This window comes from Mytilus trossulus, chromosome 4 (genome assembly GCF_036588685.1).
Source record: "Mytilus trossulus isolate FHL-02 chromosome 4, PNRI_Mtr1.1.1.hap1, whole genome shotgun sequence".
Classification (NCBI taxonomy): Eukaryota; Metazoa; Mollusca; class Bivalvia; order Mytilida; family Mytilidae; genus Mytilus; species Mytilus trossulus.
The window spans coordinates 60644676-60661269 of NC_086376.1; the positions used below are offsets into that span (position 1 = coordinate 60644676).

General features: G+C 33.2%; 1 protein-coding gene across 1 annotated transcript in view; it reads right to left on the reverse strand.

Annotated features, from left to right (window-relative positions):
- Positions 1-16594, reverse strand: part of LOC134715670 (uncharacterized) — a 67760-nt gene that overhangs the window by 36174 nt on the left and 14992 nt on the right. The window contains exons 3-4 of the mRNA XM_063578006.1: positions 11047-12627; positions 9656-9997 (exon numbers count right to left, since the gene is read on the reverse strand). Of these exons, the coding sequence (XP_063434076.1) occupies positions 9656-9997; positions 11047-12627 (1923 nt within the window). The remainder of the gene's footprint in view (positions 1-9655; positions 9998-11046; positions 12628-16594) is intronic.

Below are 16594 nucleotides of genomic sequence, written 5' to 3' on the forward strand. Positions count from 1 at the left end.
TATATGGTGATGCACAACATGGACTAACAAATAAGTAATCGATGTTAAAAATGTTAAAACGAAAATCTCTATGATAAAGTCTGATAATATCTCTAAAATAGTTTGCTTTGTTAACGTATATATACGTAAAAATAGCATTTATCAATAGAGAACAACAGAGAGATTCCCGTGAGCTTATCTATGTGTTTATGTAGACTTATGTAGTCTTATGTAAACGAAACGCGCGTCTGACGTACTAAATTATAATCCTGGTACCTTTGATAACTATTTACACCACTGGATCGATGCAACTGCTGGTGGACGTTTCGTCCCCGAGGGTATCGCCAGCCCAGTAGTCAATACTTCGGTGTTGGCATGAATATCATTAATGTGGTCATTTTTTTTTATATAAATTTCCTGTTTATAAGACTTTGAATTTATCGAAAAACTACGGATTTTCTTATCCCAGGCATAGATTACCTTAGCCGTATTTGGCACAATTTTTGGGAATTTTGGAACCTCAATGCTCTTCAACTTTGTACTTGTTTGGCTTTATAAATATTTTGATATGAGCGCCACTAATGAGTCTTATGTAGACGAAACTCGAGTCTGGCGTACTAAAGTATAATCCTGCTACCTTTGATAACTTTTTACACCACTGGATCGATGCAACTGCTGGTGGACGTTTCGTCCCCGAGGGTATCGCCAGCCCAGTAGTCAATACTGTTACGATTTAGTGATCGCATTATTAAATTAATGGAACTCATGTTTTCCATAGTTTACTGTAGTAATTTTACAAGTCAGCTGTTTTGTTTATGTTTTTCATATCGCTATTTTTACGATGGAATGTCACCTCGTATAGAATATTCACGGTTGGTTGGCATGTATTTTTATGATAAATGATGTTGTTATGTGTTTACCTTATTAGCTTATTTATTTTCTTAATGTAATAACTTGTGTTTTAGCCGTAATCGTCCAAATACCAGCAGTGACATAGTTTATTTACAAGAGAAGCCATATTTATTTCGATTTGTGTATTGGCGGCCTAATACACGAGATTGCCTGTGAACATAACAAACGTTTTGATTGGTCGATAAAATTATAAATAGAAGGTTGACGAAACGAACTTGATTAGTCTCAGAATTATTCTCACCGCCTGCAAGAGCAGTCGGAATTTTAGATGTCTTGATGTCCTTATATTTTAGTGTGAAGGTTTTAATAGTTTTAAGAAAACTCAACCTTCTTACACATGGCAATTGTTTGTTTTGAAGAAGAAGAAGACGACCTTCGACCTACGGGAAAGTCCCGTCAGCTGTCGTTCCACTTAGTCAACTTTCTATAAATACGATGAGAGAGGTTTTCTGGAAATCTACTTTCACTTTAGCAGAGACAGAAACCGTTAGAGACGATTACGGCAAATTGTATATAAATATGAATGTATGTTTTTATGATCAATTGTAAATATTTGATTATATAGATGTTATATAAAATGCATCTGAACTTTATACCTGACTTAGTTATTATTTCAACCTTATACCAACTCAAAGGATCCATGCAAATTATGTTCGATCGAGCCTCCTTATTCATTTAAACTTACTACTCGGTATAAGGGGCGAAATCGTTACATTGGTGTCAGAAGTGGGATTCTATTAACTTTGAATTTGGTGGTTGAAATAAATAATTTATAAATTATACTAAAGAAGCTTTAGTATACTTACCTGATGTTAAAGTATTTCACTAAATTTTTATAGTAAGAATTATTAAAATTTTAGTACGATATGGATGATTCTAGAGAAGTAATTATAGATGTAAATCATTCTTTCCAAGAGGAAAATGATGGGGAAATTACCATTCCTTTAAATGAACAGAAGGTTAATAGTGTTGACTATGCAGAGCAGACAATAAGCCATGACAAAGAGCAAAACTTATTTATGAATGAATTAAGAAACCTTAAAAGTTCATTTCATAACCAATTTGGGGAGATAACCCATGAGTTTTCTAATTGTCAAAAAGAAGTTATCATTGCTGTAAATCAAATAAAAAGAGATTTCGAAGACAAAATTTCTTTTATGGAAGGTCGCATAAGCCAAATACCCATTCACACAAGTCTAGTAATGTAACTATGAAGCCACAGTTGTATGAGGGAGATGAAGATTTCGATGAATATTTAGCTCAATTTGAAATTTTAGCTGAAATAAACGGTTGGAATTATGCAACCAAATCATTATATTTGGCTGGTAGTTTAAAAGGGGGAGCAAGAGCTCTTTTAAATGAACTAGATAAAGAATCTAGGAAGGACTATGATAGTTTAGTAAAAGTTTTGGGCAATAGATATGGTTCAGCTGAGAAATCAGAACTTTTTAGGGCAAAACTCCAGACCCGTATGAGAGGTAAAGAAGAAAGTTTACCTGAGTTAGCTCAGTCAATTAAGATATTGACTAGGCAAGCTTATCCAAGTGCCCAATCCACAATAACTAGTGTATTAGCACTAGAACATTTTATAGATGCTTTACAAGATGCTGATCTAAGACTAAGACTTAGGGAATCTAACCCTAAATCTATACATGAAGCAGAAACACTGGCTGTTAGGCTAGAGACGTTTAAGTTAGCAGAGAGACAAAAAGGGAGGATGGTTAGACAGGCAGATTCAGTTCAGACTGATGCTAAATTTAATACAGAGTTGAATGATGACAAGGGGGAAGATTTAAAATCATTAAAAAATGAATTGAGTGATTTTAAAAGAGAAATGATCTCATTGTCCAGAAATATAAAGGGTATGTCCCAAAACCAAAATAGGAACCAAGGGGGAGGTAACCAGCAGAGGAACTATCAGAATGGTCAGAGAGGGTATAATAACCAGAATAAGAATTTTGGTCAGGGCAATAGAAATTTTAACCAGAGAAATAATAATTTTGGTCAGAATCAAAATAATTATAATCAACAGGGAAACCAGTTGAGGTCGGACTCAGGGGTCGGAGCCAGGCCGGGACAGAATGGCCCAAGTCGATAAAGATTAATGAATCTTTGGCAAATAATAAGGGACTATTTGTCAGAGCTAAAATTAATGATAAATGTTTAGCTTTTCTAGTGGATACTGGAGCAAATGTTACTATTTTAAGTAAGAAATTTATTGATGAAATAAATCCCTCATTACTTCCAAAAATTAATCCTGTAAATATTAATCTAATTACTGCTACTGGTGATAGTGCACCATTTATAGGACAAATTAATGTTGAAATTTGTCTTGGAAATTATATTTATCACCACAATGTGTTAGTGGCTGATATTTCCAATGAAGGTATCATTGGAATGGATTTTCTTGTGACTCATGACTGTGATGTCTTGTTAAGTCAAAATAAGTTGAAGATTAAAGGGGAGATAATTCAATGTTATCATTATGCAAGCAGTGCTAAATCTTGTTATAGAGTTGCTATACAAGAGACAGTAGATGTACCTCCTAACTCAGAAATGATTGTTTCTGGGGAGTCAGATGAACCTATTTTTAGAGGTTATACTGGGTTAATAAAACCTAATGAGAAGTTTATGGAGAAGAATGGTTTATTGGTGGCACGATCAATTGTACATCCAGAGATGTATGATATTCCTTTGAGGATAATAAATTTAAATAAAGAGCCCTGCACTTTATATAAGGGTACAATTATTGCAACCTGCAATAAAGTAGACGAAGAAGATATTCAAACTTCTGAGTTTGTAAATAGTGTTGCTGGTAGCCAAACTATAGTAAATAAGGGGAGACAATTACCTGATTATTTACATGATGTATTTGAGTCTAATCAATCTAATCTTGATAAAGATCAAAAGGAGAAATTTAGAGACCTTTTAATAGAATATAGTGACATATTCTCAAAGTCCTCTGAGGACATTGGTTTAACTGATTTAGTTGAACATACCATAAATACTGGAAATAACCCTCCAGTACGTCAGCGACCCAGACGAATACCCCTAGCTAGAATGAAGGATGCTGAAGCTGAAATTCAGAAAATGGTTAAGCAAGATATTATAGAAACTTCTACAAGTCCCTGGAACTCCAATATTGTTCTCGTGAAGAAGTCAGATGGTAGTTGGCGATTCTGTATTGATTTTCGCGCTGTAAATTTATTGGTTTTACGCCCATCCTACCCCCTACCACGTATAGATGACACAATTGATTCCTTGTCGGGCTCCAAATTCTTCTCAACCGTAGATTTAAAGTCGGGATATTATCAGATTCCAGTAGCCAAAGAAGATAGACCAAAAACAGCCTTTTCCTTTCCAGGGGGTGGTCTCTGGTAGTTCAAGAGAATGCCAATGGGTCTATGTAATAGTGTCCCTGTTTTTGAACAATTAATGGAGACAGTTTTATCAGGTTTGACCTGGAAAATTTGTTTAGTTTACCTAGATGATATAATTGTTTTCTCAAAATCATTTGAGGAGCATATGAAAAACTTGAAAGAAGTTCTTCAAAGATTAAAAGCAGCTAATTTAAAGCTGAATCCAAAGAAATGTAACTTTCTTAAGAAGGAAGTTAGATTTTTAGGTCAAATTGTTAGCGAAAGTGGAGTAGCTACTGACCCAAATAAAATTCAGTCAGTTAAGGACTGGCCAGTGCCCAAGAGTGTGAAAGATGTGAGAAGTTTTCTAGGATTGACATCCTATTATAGAAAATTTATTTTGAAATATGCTGATAAAGCAAAACCTTTATATAAGGTTACGGAGAAAAACCAAAAGTTTGTCTGGACAGAAGAATGTCAACAATCTTTTGAAGAATTAAAGACTACTTTAATTAGTGCACCTATTTTAGCCTACCCTACTAGGGAGGATTTATTTATTTTGGATACCGACGCAAGTATTGTTGGTATGGGAGCAGTGTTATCCCAACTCCAGGATGGAGTAGAAAGAGTAATTTGTTACTTTAGTAAAACTTTCAGTAGAACTGAGAGAAAATATTGTGTTACCAGAAGAGAACTACTAGCTGTAGTTGCCTCTATTAAACATTTTCACCATTATTTATATGGTAAATACTTGAAGGTTAGAAGTGACCATGGCGCATTAAGTTGGTTGTTCAATTTTAAGAATCCAGAAGGTCAGTTAGCTCGTTGGTTCGAGGTCCTGGCATCATATGATTTTAAAATTGAGCACAGAGCTGGAAGGTCCCATAATAATGCAGATGCCCTAAGTAGACGTCCTTGCTATAATAAAGAGTGTCCTCACTGTGCTAGAGCAGAAATGAATTATGAATTGGTTCCAACTCATGAAAAAGTTTTAACGGTTGAAAAATGTAATGATAATGTCACTATTCGTGAATCTTGCAGTAATGTTCAAGATGTTAGTGTCAAACAATCAGTTACAACAACTAGTATTAGCTGTAAAAATGAAGATTGGCCAAACATGACAAGTGACGAAACTTGCCACAAAGTAAAAAGTCATGTAATTCATAATGAATTTAGAAGTAAGGGTCCAGATGAAAACCCTGATATACTCCCTGTTCAGTCTAAGATAGTAAGAGTTTGTACCAGATCTAAGGATTATGGTTGCAGTCAAAATGAGAAGGATGACCCAGTTAAAGAGATAAATTTTGAAAATGTTTCAGAATCTCAATTATCTGATGATGTAATCAGTATAATTATCCAGCTGAAAATAGATGATGTTAAACCCATATGGGCAGATGTATCCCATATGAGTCCTGAAGTTAAATTTTATTGGTCAAGATTAAATTCTTTAATTCTTGTCAATGGAATTTTATATAGAAAGTGGGAAAGCTATAATGGAAAACATTATGATCTACATATTGTTCTTCCAGCTAATTTTAAAAGGTTCGTGTTGAACCAAGTACATAACACAGTGACCGGTGGTCATCTTGGTGTTAGGAAGACTCTATCAAAAATTAAACAGAGTTATTTTTGGTATAAGATGAGACAGGATGTTAAATTTTGGTGTACCAAATGTGATATTTGTGCTTCTAAGAAAGCACCTTGTAAAAAACCTAAGGCCCCGATGAAGCAGTATCTTGTGGGTGCTCCTTGGGAAAGAATGGCTATTGACATTCTAGGACCTTTACCAATAAGTGAATATAATAATCGCTATCTGATGGTAGTTCAAGATTATTTTTCTAAATGGACAGAAGCTATACCAATTCCAGACACTGAAGCAGTGACTGTAGCTAGGAAATTTGTGGAAAGAATAGTAACCATTTTTGGGGTTCCTCTTTCCATCCACTCAGACCAAGGGTCTAATTTTGAATCTAATGTTTTCAAAGAGATGTGTTTTATTTTGGGTATCCATAAAACCCGTACAACACCATTCCGACCAAAATCGGATGGTATGGTTGAAAAATCAAATTCAACCATTGAGACGATGTTATCTGCTTTTGTAAGCAAACACCAGAGAGATTGGGACGAATATATTTATTTATTGATGTTGGCCTATCGGTCATCAGAACATGAGAGTTTGGGTACATCTCCATGTTCCATGTTATTTGGAAGAGAAGTCAATCTTCCAGTAGACTTAATTCTGGGTAGACCAGAGACTGAAAAGTCACCTTTGCATTTAAAAACTGTCTATGCCTATGAATTATCCCAAAAATTGGAGGTAATTCATAAATTTGCACGGAATAAATTGAAACTGTCAAGCGACAGAATGAAGAGAAATTATGATGTTGGAACTAAGATGCAAACATTTGATGTAGGAGAACCAGTATGGTTGCACAATCCTCGTCGTGTAAAAGGATTGTGTCCTAAATTACAAAATAATTGGGAAGGCCCATATATTGTTGTAAATAAACTTAATGATGTTATATATAGAATACAGAAAGGACCAAAGATGAAACCTAAGGTGGTACACCAAGACAGGTTGAAGCCATATCTAGGAGAAGATGTTCCTGTTTGGTTTAAATAGAATACATGGAGGTTGCAGTATAGAAGAAGATGTTAACAGTCAACCTAGAACATTTATTGGAAGAAATGAACATTGTGTTATATATCTATTTATATGTGTGTTGTAAATGATTTTATTGATCATATTGATGATGATATTGTATTATAAGACAGGGTTGTCTTATTGGATTTTGTGTTTCAAGTTTTGAGCCAACCAATCAATTAGTGAATTAATTTAATTAATGTATAGATTGTTTCTGTGCATTTGAGGACCTAGTGGTTAGGGGGCTGTGTTACGATTTAGTGATCGTATTATTAAATTAATGGAACTCATGTTTTCCATAGTTTACTGTAGTAATTTTACAAGTCAGCTGTTTTGTTTATGTTTTTCATATCGCTATTTTTACGATGGAATGTCACCTCGTATAGAATATTCACGGTTGGTTGGCATGTATTTTTATGATAAATGATGTTGCTATGTGTTTACCTTATTAGCTTATTTATGTTCTTAATGTAATAACTTGTGTTTTAGCCGTAATCGTCCAAATACCAGCAGTGACATAGTTTATTTACAAGAGAAGCCATATTTATTTCGATTTGTGTATTGGCGGCCTAATACACGAGATTGCCTGTGAACATAACAAACGTTTTGATTGGTCGATAAAATTATAAATAGAAGGTTGACGAAACGAACTTGAGAATTAGTCTCAGAATTATTCTCACCGCCTGCAAGAGCAGTCGGAATTTTAGATGTCTTGATGTCCTTATATTTTAGTGTGAAGGTTTTAATAGTTTTAAGAAAACTCAACCTTCTTACACATGGCAATTGTTTGTTTTGAAGAAGAAGAAGACGACCTTCGACCTACGGGAAAGTCCCGTCAGCTGTCGTTCCACTTAGTCAACTTTCTATAAATACGATGAGAGAGGTTTTCTGGAAATCTACTTTCACTTTAGCAGAGACAGAAACCGTTAGAGACGATTACGGCAAATTGTATATAAATATGAATGTATGTTTTTATGATCAATTGTAAATATTTGATTATATAGATGTTATATAAAATGCATCTGAACTTTATACCTGACTTAGATATTATTTCAACCTTATACCAACTCAAAGGATCCATTCAAATTATGTTCGATCGAGCCTCCTTATTCATTTAAACTTACCACTCGGTATAAGGGGCGAAATCGTTACAATACTTTGGTGTTGGCATGAATATCATTTATGTGGTCATTTTTTTTTTTATATAAATTTCCTGTTTATAAGACTTTGAATTTATCGAAAAACTACGGATTTTCTTATCCGAGGCATAGATTACCTTAGCCGTATTTGGCACAATTTTTTGGAATTTTGGAACCTCAATGCTCTTCAACTTTGTACTTGTTTGGCTTTATAAATATTTTGATATGAACGCCACTAATGAGTCTTATGTAGGCGAAAGGCGCGTCTGGCGTACTAAATTATAATCCTGGTACCTTTGATAACTATTTACACCACTGGATCGATGCCACTGCTGGTGGACGTTTCGTCCCCTAGGGTATCACTAGCCCAGGAGTCAATACTTCGGTGTTGGCATGAATATCATTAATGTGGTAATTTTTTTTATATAAATTTCCTGTTTAAAAGACTTTGAATTTATCGAAAAACTAAGGATTTTCTTATCCCAGGCATAGATTATCTTAGCCGTATTTGACACAATTTTTTGGAATTTTGGATCCTCAATGCTCTTCAACTTTGTACTTGTTTGGCTTTATAAATATTTTGATATGAGCGTCACTAATGAGTCTTATGTAGACGAAAGGCGAGTTTGGCGTACTAAATTATAATCCTGGTACCTTTGATAACTATTTATACATTTATGGCTAAATTGGAAAATGCAAGTACAATTTTCCACATTGTTGATATATTTACTGTTTTAAGATTGCTTCCTCTATTGTTTCTTAATCTACATCAGCATATTCAAGAACCGACCTTATATACGAAAATCAAAGTTGTTCTAAAGTTTTTCTGTTCAAATGAATTTAAATTTTCTAAGTACATTTATTCATAAGCGGGAATAAGCTTTTTTCATATCGATATGCTTGTGTCAATTACCGTCGTTTGACAGTATCACACCAAGGTGATTGAGTTAATCGACAGGGTTAAATGAGAAATTATTCATGAAAAGCTGTGGATGCAATGGTTTTTTGAGTTTCCGGGATATGGTCAAGCTCTCATTTTTTTTTGCATTAGAATAACCAACCACTTCTCAGACCAGTAGTGAATTTTCTTTAAATCTTCATTTAACTTCAATGCGTCATTTACTGGAAGGTCTACTATAAGATACAGGCTTGTGTCATCTGCAAAATGTTTTATTTCTGACTGAATTTAATCTACAATACCATTAATTAATATTAAAAAGAAGAGAGGACTAAGATTTATCAATAAGAAACACCGGCATTAATGTCTCACCATCCTAAGTTTTATTGTTAATAACAACTCGTTGCAATCTGCATCTTAAGTATTCTTTGACCCGGTGAAGCAACTGACCTGATATACCAATTGCTTCTAATTTACAAATCATCCCATTCTGCCAAAATTCTATCATTCTATCTTACGCATCAGATGTTGTGAAAAGTTTTACTCAACAATTAAAATGCTAAGTGACCCTTCTGTCGTAAAATATTTTTCATTAGAATAGACACAAATTATGAACTTTAAAGCACGGATGGCTCGCAAAAAAAATGATTGAAATCTGTCAAGTTAACTCCAGATAACGAATATCTTGGCACATGATAAAAATACTAAATGTACATCAACTTACTTGCGTGAATGGCAAACTTCTGAAGAATGTCGGAAACTGTTTCAAAAATCTCTCGCTTAGACTCGAGGATGATAACTGGAGATGACACACCGTTTTTATTCAAAGCGCACAGAAATACTTTCAAGAACTTCACCAAAGGCCATCCTTGCTTGGTAAGTTCACTTAAGAACAGTACATGAGAAATGTCCGTCTTTGTTTTTTCCGATGAAATTCCCTTATAAAAGCTGTCTAAGAGAGAGTAAACCGTATGTTTTGCTTTTCCGTTACTTGTCCATTCAGGTATATATAATTTAATAGCAGAACCTTCTGGTTGATAAACGCAGTCACACGATGATGTTTTGTCTAGAATAAAGAAAATGAAATAATTAGAAATAAAAGAAAATGTTCAAAGTAAAGTTCCAAGGACATCTTATTATATCATTCAATAATAGTCCAGTTTTGGCATATTTCTTTATGCTTTTTTTAAAAAATACCATACAATACCTCTAGAAAAATACATTACACTTTGAAATTTCCTTCATCATTCTCTTTCGCTTTTGTTACAAAAGCCCGTTTGCATAAAGCTACTTTAGTTAAGATTTCACGAAATTACCTAAACGACTAGAAATTTCATACAATAACTTCAAGTGTAAGCATTAGCTTATTGTCATTGTCGCTAACATATACATAACTGATCATCCTTTGAGATATTCTTCCGAACGCGTTAACACAAATTTTCGGTATTCATGATTAGTTCTTGTTCAAGACAAAACATTCTCATATTTTTTATCTAAGTTCGTAAGAAGATATTTTCATGAGTTTTCTTTGAAGAAATGAATTTATCAAAAGTTCTCTTTTGCGGTCGATAATATCCGCGTATTCATACGAAATACGTTTTGTTATCAATCAAAAGAGTAAGACATTTATGTGGCAACAGAACACATGTATGACTCTCAATGTCACATCCGGCGAAAAAAAAGTGGAAATAAATATAAAAGGAAGGCCATTTTTGTATTTTTGTATTTTTTTTGGGGGGGGGGATGAGGTATAAGATATCGATAAGCAGGTAAAGGGGTAAATGACATCATTCCACAGGCACAACAGCCGATTCAAAAACCATTGAGTGGCGTGTATCACATTTGCTTCCATCCAGTTAGGATACTATATTAGACATACATGTACGAATAATGTTTTTCCAATTTGAATACTCTCTTTTATATAATACAAATCTTGACAAATGTTTTGTTTGGTGAATGCTCTTCTCTAAAAATATGTGTTTATAGAATTTAATATCAAGTTGTATCATAATTTATATTACAAATTTCTTGATTTGGTGCTCCCAAAGAGTTCTTCCTATGCATTTCCATGAAAGCAAAAAACTATTATCATAACATAATAATCATTTAATTTACCTTTGACTATGATTTTAAATACAGCAGACTGTTTGGACACCCAACTTTCATCTTCTGAGTTTATTATTTTGATAAAGTTACCGTTCAAAAGTTTCCATTCGTGACAAAGTACATCTCTTCTAAGGTCTAAGGCGTTTCCTATCAGATGTGATTTTACGTCTTCTGTCGTCACACTGCATGATGAATTATTCCTCAAAATATTAACATATTTTTGTATAGTGTTTACATTGTCGTCAGTTTGATATGTCTTCTCTTTATTGTGTGCTTTTTGTACTAATGTTGAAAGCGTTGCAATAGCTGCGGGAACATCTATGTGGAGACCTTTTATAATCCAACGATAAGGATAAATTTCTGATTTGCCTTCGATCAAGATGACGCAAAACCAATTTTGAATTCTTCCCTGGAACACTGTGAATAAAGGCTTGCAGAGCTCGTATTTTTTTCTTTCAGAGAAATCGAAATTTCTTGTAACGAGTAAGTTTTCCAAGATATTCGTTTTAAACTGCATATCTTGTGTATATAACCAACGTAGCATTGATGTTGAAAAATCTAGATGTACGTCTATCTTCTGTCCGTATTTTGAAAGTAAGTCAGCTATTATTTGTTTGACCTTAGGGGAAGAAAGGCAGTTTTCTGGTATGGATAACGAGTCTGTTATGATTGCTTTCCTGATAATTTCACAGCTCTTATGAAGGTTGTTTTCCGAATTGGAATACATTTTCACAGTACATTTGCCTATGTACCATGCACATGTTATATACGTTCGCTGATTGTGGTGACAGCATGTCAAGTTGAGACGATTATTAACAAATCCAAAAACATGTTCTCTGTCAAGAAATACTAATTCTTCAGCAGTAAAACTGACCTCTGATGAAAATAATTCTGATCTCTTGTTTGCAATCACCTGCTTAATGTCGCTCTCTAACTGCATCTTTTCACTTGCATTTACATCGTCCAGTTGAATAGAAATTGCAAAGCGTTTGTCATACTTATCAACGATAATATGATCATTTTTGAAAACTGCACTATCAAGCATGCCGTGTAAATAAAGCAATGCTTGTTCTTCTTGTGATAAAGGAATTTGGGCCATAGCTATGTTTCCCGAGGAGCAAGATAAGTATGTCTTTGGTTCTATCTGTACCGCCGACGTCCCCGTTGTTGTTTGGTGAATTTTCTGTTCAATTTCTAGGCAAACTTTATTGACTTCTTCTTTCTTTCCTATGATCCAAATAAAATCCTTATTTGCTGCATGGTAAACTTTTATTTCATTTGAAGAAAGATATGTTTTGTAATAAGCTTCCGGATATTGCTTTTTAACTGTTTTACAACCGTGTGTGAACCCCACCAAAACCCCGTAGAGTACTGATTTCCAAGCGCTGTCATCATTCATGGGCTCTGGTTTTGCAATGTATATCGTTTCGTCATTTCCGTGATTAAGTCGATAAAGAGAAATTTGGTATCTTTCCAGTTCCTTTTTTGCCTCTTCAAAATTTGTTTCCAGTACGTACCTGAAAAGAAATCTGTCCTTTTCGTCCTCTAGGAATTGTATGGTAAGAATATTGACAGCAGGACTATTGGAACCTGTGACCAAACAAAAACAAATTATGACGTTAAAGTGCTACTTTGTTCACAAATAAACAATAGTACATTGTTTTTCTTTCTCTAAGACATACAATTAATGTTAATCAATAAAATCAAAATTAATCATGTTATGTACTTTGTATAACCCTTTTCAATTTTCTTTTATATTATGTTTGAAAATTAAATTGTAATTATTCTATTGATTTTTGGGGCCTTGGTGGGAAAATATTTGTTTGTTTGTTGTTTGTATTATATTAACAATTTTACTAAGTTAATGCAATAAAATTAACGGTACCAATTTTCTTGCACCAGAAGCGCATTTCGACAATACATGTCTCTTCAGTGATGCCCGTGGCCAAACTATTTGAAATCCAAAGCTTATATAAAAGATGAAGAGCTATAACCCAAAAGGTCCAAAAAGTATAGCCAAATCCGTGAAAGGAATCAGAGCTTTGCATGAGGGAGATACATTGCTTTTAAATGAAAGTGTATTATTAATATTTGATTTAGAAAAAAATCATACATCAACATTTATTTTAACCAAACCTTGTAGTATTTGGTATGAACTTTATGTTAATCAAAATAGTTTGACAAATAGAGCATATCATATGTTTTCTCAATATCATATCCGTACAAACAGAGACACCAATATAATCCCAAGAGCTCTTGTCATTGCTACATTTTATGTTATTATCAGCCTTACAATTTGACAAAAGCTGAACTTATAAAGTAACAAGACATAGCTTTTTATGAATTATATACAGTGGGTCTTAAATCTAATATCCCCAAATCTGAACAATAGCATTTAAGAGGAGGGTCATACAAACAGTCCAGTCAATTATTTTTGCTTTGATCCAGACCTGTATGCAACTGAATACTGACAATTAAACTTTCACAAGCATTGATTTTTCATTGAAATATATTGATTGAATGTGCACGAGAAATAATATTTTATGACAAGTTTCAACAAATCTTGATTTTTCATAGATATAATCTATTTTCCAGTGTGTGAGTATAACTTCAATTGAACAATTTACATGAATCTAGCAAAAACAAAGTTAATTTCAATGAGTACTAAATACACTCATGCAAGTTATATACAATTAAAATGTGGATAAATATTTATTAATGATGAACATTAACCATGAAGCTAGTCTCGTCTAATGAAATGAGCTGTACATAGTTCTTTAATATGTGCAATATCGTTCCAACTATATTTAAAAAAAAAAAGAACCTTAAATTTACAGATGAACCAAAACAAATACTTATAAAAGCAAACATTTTTATATCAGTATAAATAAACAAAATTCTTAATATTCCAGTTGCTTCCATGGTCCATTTATTCCTCAACAGTACACAATTTTAATGAAGTATATATTTGATATTCATGAGAGCGCTTAGCAGAATACGTCAGAGGAGTAAAGCAGTTGTACTTAATTATAACATGAATAAGCTGACTAAATAAACCTTTTATGGTTTTGATTTTTTAACCTTCATTTGAACAAATGGTTTGATGTTTGCTGTAAGCAATACTTTAGTTCGCAAACCTATCTTTGAGATTAGGCAAATTATTCATCAAGCTTTGGCATTTATCTGAGGAATTGGAATCTATGAAGGGTGATTGGCCAGAATTGGAAGAATCAGTTGGATATATTGATGACATCTCTCATAAAATAAATCGCCAAACCGAAAACCAGGAATTGTTTTGTAGCGGACATGTTCATGTACACTGTATACATCCGCAAGTCATAATAGACACAGGAAAGAAAAAAAGACACATCAGTTCTGGTTTCCAATATGGCTGTATAAGTATAACCCTTACAACTGACATGCGATTACTTACAGATTGATAGATGCTATCGATCCACACGAGATATAACCATTTCCTCGTGATTGTTACTAAATTGACGATACTCTAGTATAATCACTAGAACATCATATTGCAACACCATATACTGGACGGCATTTACGCAATCAAAATGCATTAATCCGCAATCAACGCAAAATTGTCAATGAAAAGATTCGTGCAAGAACAGTTCATGTAGAACATTCCATAGGACGTTTGAAATTTATTAATTAAGAGTTTTTTTATTGACATAGTCGGAACGGTATTGCGGCTATTGTAGAATTTTGTGCAGCTCTTTATCTACGACAAAACCTGCTTAATGATAAATGTACATAATAAATAAATTGTCTGTAACTTGCATTAGTGTATTTAAAAATGATTTATTTGAACTCTTTATTTATAGATTCTAGTCAATTTATGAATTGAAGTTATACCCCATCAAGGGTATTCAATTTTTAAACAATATAATGGAGTGAAAGGTTTGAGTTACTTGGCTTAAAATTAACATTTAACATTTACCTCACTACTATTTTTGGTTTAGGTATCGGTATCGGTTTCGGTATTGGTATCGGCTTATGGTGAACATGTTTAACAAGGGTGTAGGGAGCGTAAAATTCTCTCTACAAGGGTTGAAAAGGCATCCAATTTAACCATGCATTCTTATCAAACCAAATAGAACTGCGTACTTCTGTATCCTGCGCAACCAAACGGACTCCCCATTTTGCAATGGTTTAACTAGCGATTGAAATAAGACCAACAGTGACCGGTTTTTTAATTCTAATAACCTTTAATGGGTTATGTCTAGGCGCGCACCCGATCACAAGGACAGTTATACATATGGAAGATACATATACATGAACGTGTATTTATTAAAACATTTGCAAAAGAATGTATGACTTTAAGACACCGTGCCCCTTAACATGATCATATTTCAATGTTCAGTACACAATTTAATCTGGTTCGAACTCTACTTTATATAAAAGATATATAATTTTAAACGTTTAATATTTTGAAAGATAAAATTAATCAAAATTAAATTTTTATTATTTTCAAAACTCTAGATCTCATTATTATATTTCTCATTTGCTGAAGGCTTCATGGTATAATGAAGGTGATGAGATACCTTGTTTTTTCGGATATATATGTATTTATGCAATAACAGTTATTGGCAATACCAAGAATATCAGAATATATTATGGATGTGAAAGTTACTTAGTATTTTATTGTCAACTTGAAACCCAATCCTTAATCATGTATATTGATATCAAATAATTAAATATTGTAAAACATGCCAAAAGTTAATATCAATATGCTGTAACAAAAACTTTAAATAATGTTTATTAATAATATGTAATTTTGTAGTAATGTGGGTATAAAAAATCATTAAAAACATTGAATGGCGACATGGATGAGAAAAATAAATATATTATAAAAAATATTTTTTTCAAAGTCTAAATTAAACCGCCAGGGGCCTGGTTCTAAGGAAAGTTTTTTTTTTTCTGTTTTTCAATGACAGGAATGGTATGTCAGTCTCCCAAATTCCGTCACTTAGTGCATGATTTACAACAATAAATTCAAAGGAAATGCCAGTCTCTGATCGTAGACTTTGCAATGTCAAATGAAGTCGGAATCTACCTCGTTGTTTTTCTTTTTGTAACACCAAGTAAATTTTTACAAAATGGTATGCGTAATATTTCTTAAAGACGCTAACATGGCTAAGGACCCGGTTTGCGGACGTGAGAGAGAGCAAAACATTATTCTCCGTTCACAATCTCCGTAAAAAACTGCGGTTGGATTTTTCTTTTTAATTAATCACTGATGCATATTGTTTTAATCTGTGTTAAAAAGGCGTATACTATAACGTATTACGTGTTCCCTTAATTTTGATTACTGTAAATGTATTTATAATTGTTGCGTATTGTTTTAATCTTTTTAGTTTTTTTATCCATAACGTAAAAAGTGTTTGCACTTCACGTAACTTAATTAATAGGTGTTTGTACACAATCTAAAAGGTGTTTGATCCTAATGTAATAAGTGTTTGCACTGAATGGCATAATTATGATACAGTTACAGGGGAAATAATGACGTTGCTAACGTATACAGTTACATATCGGGAAAAGA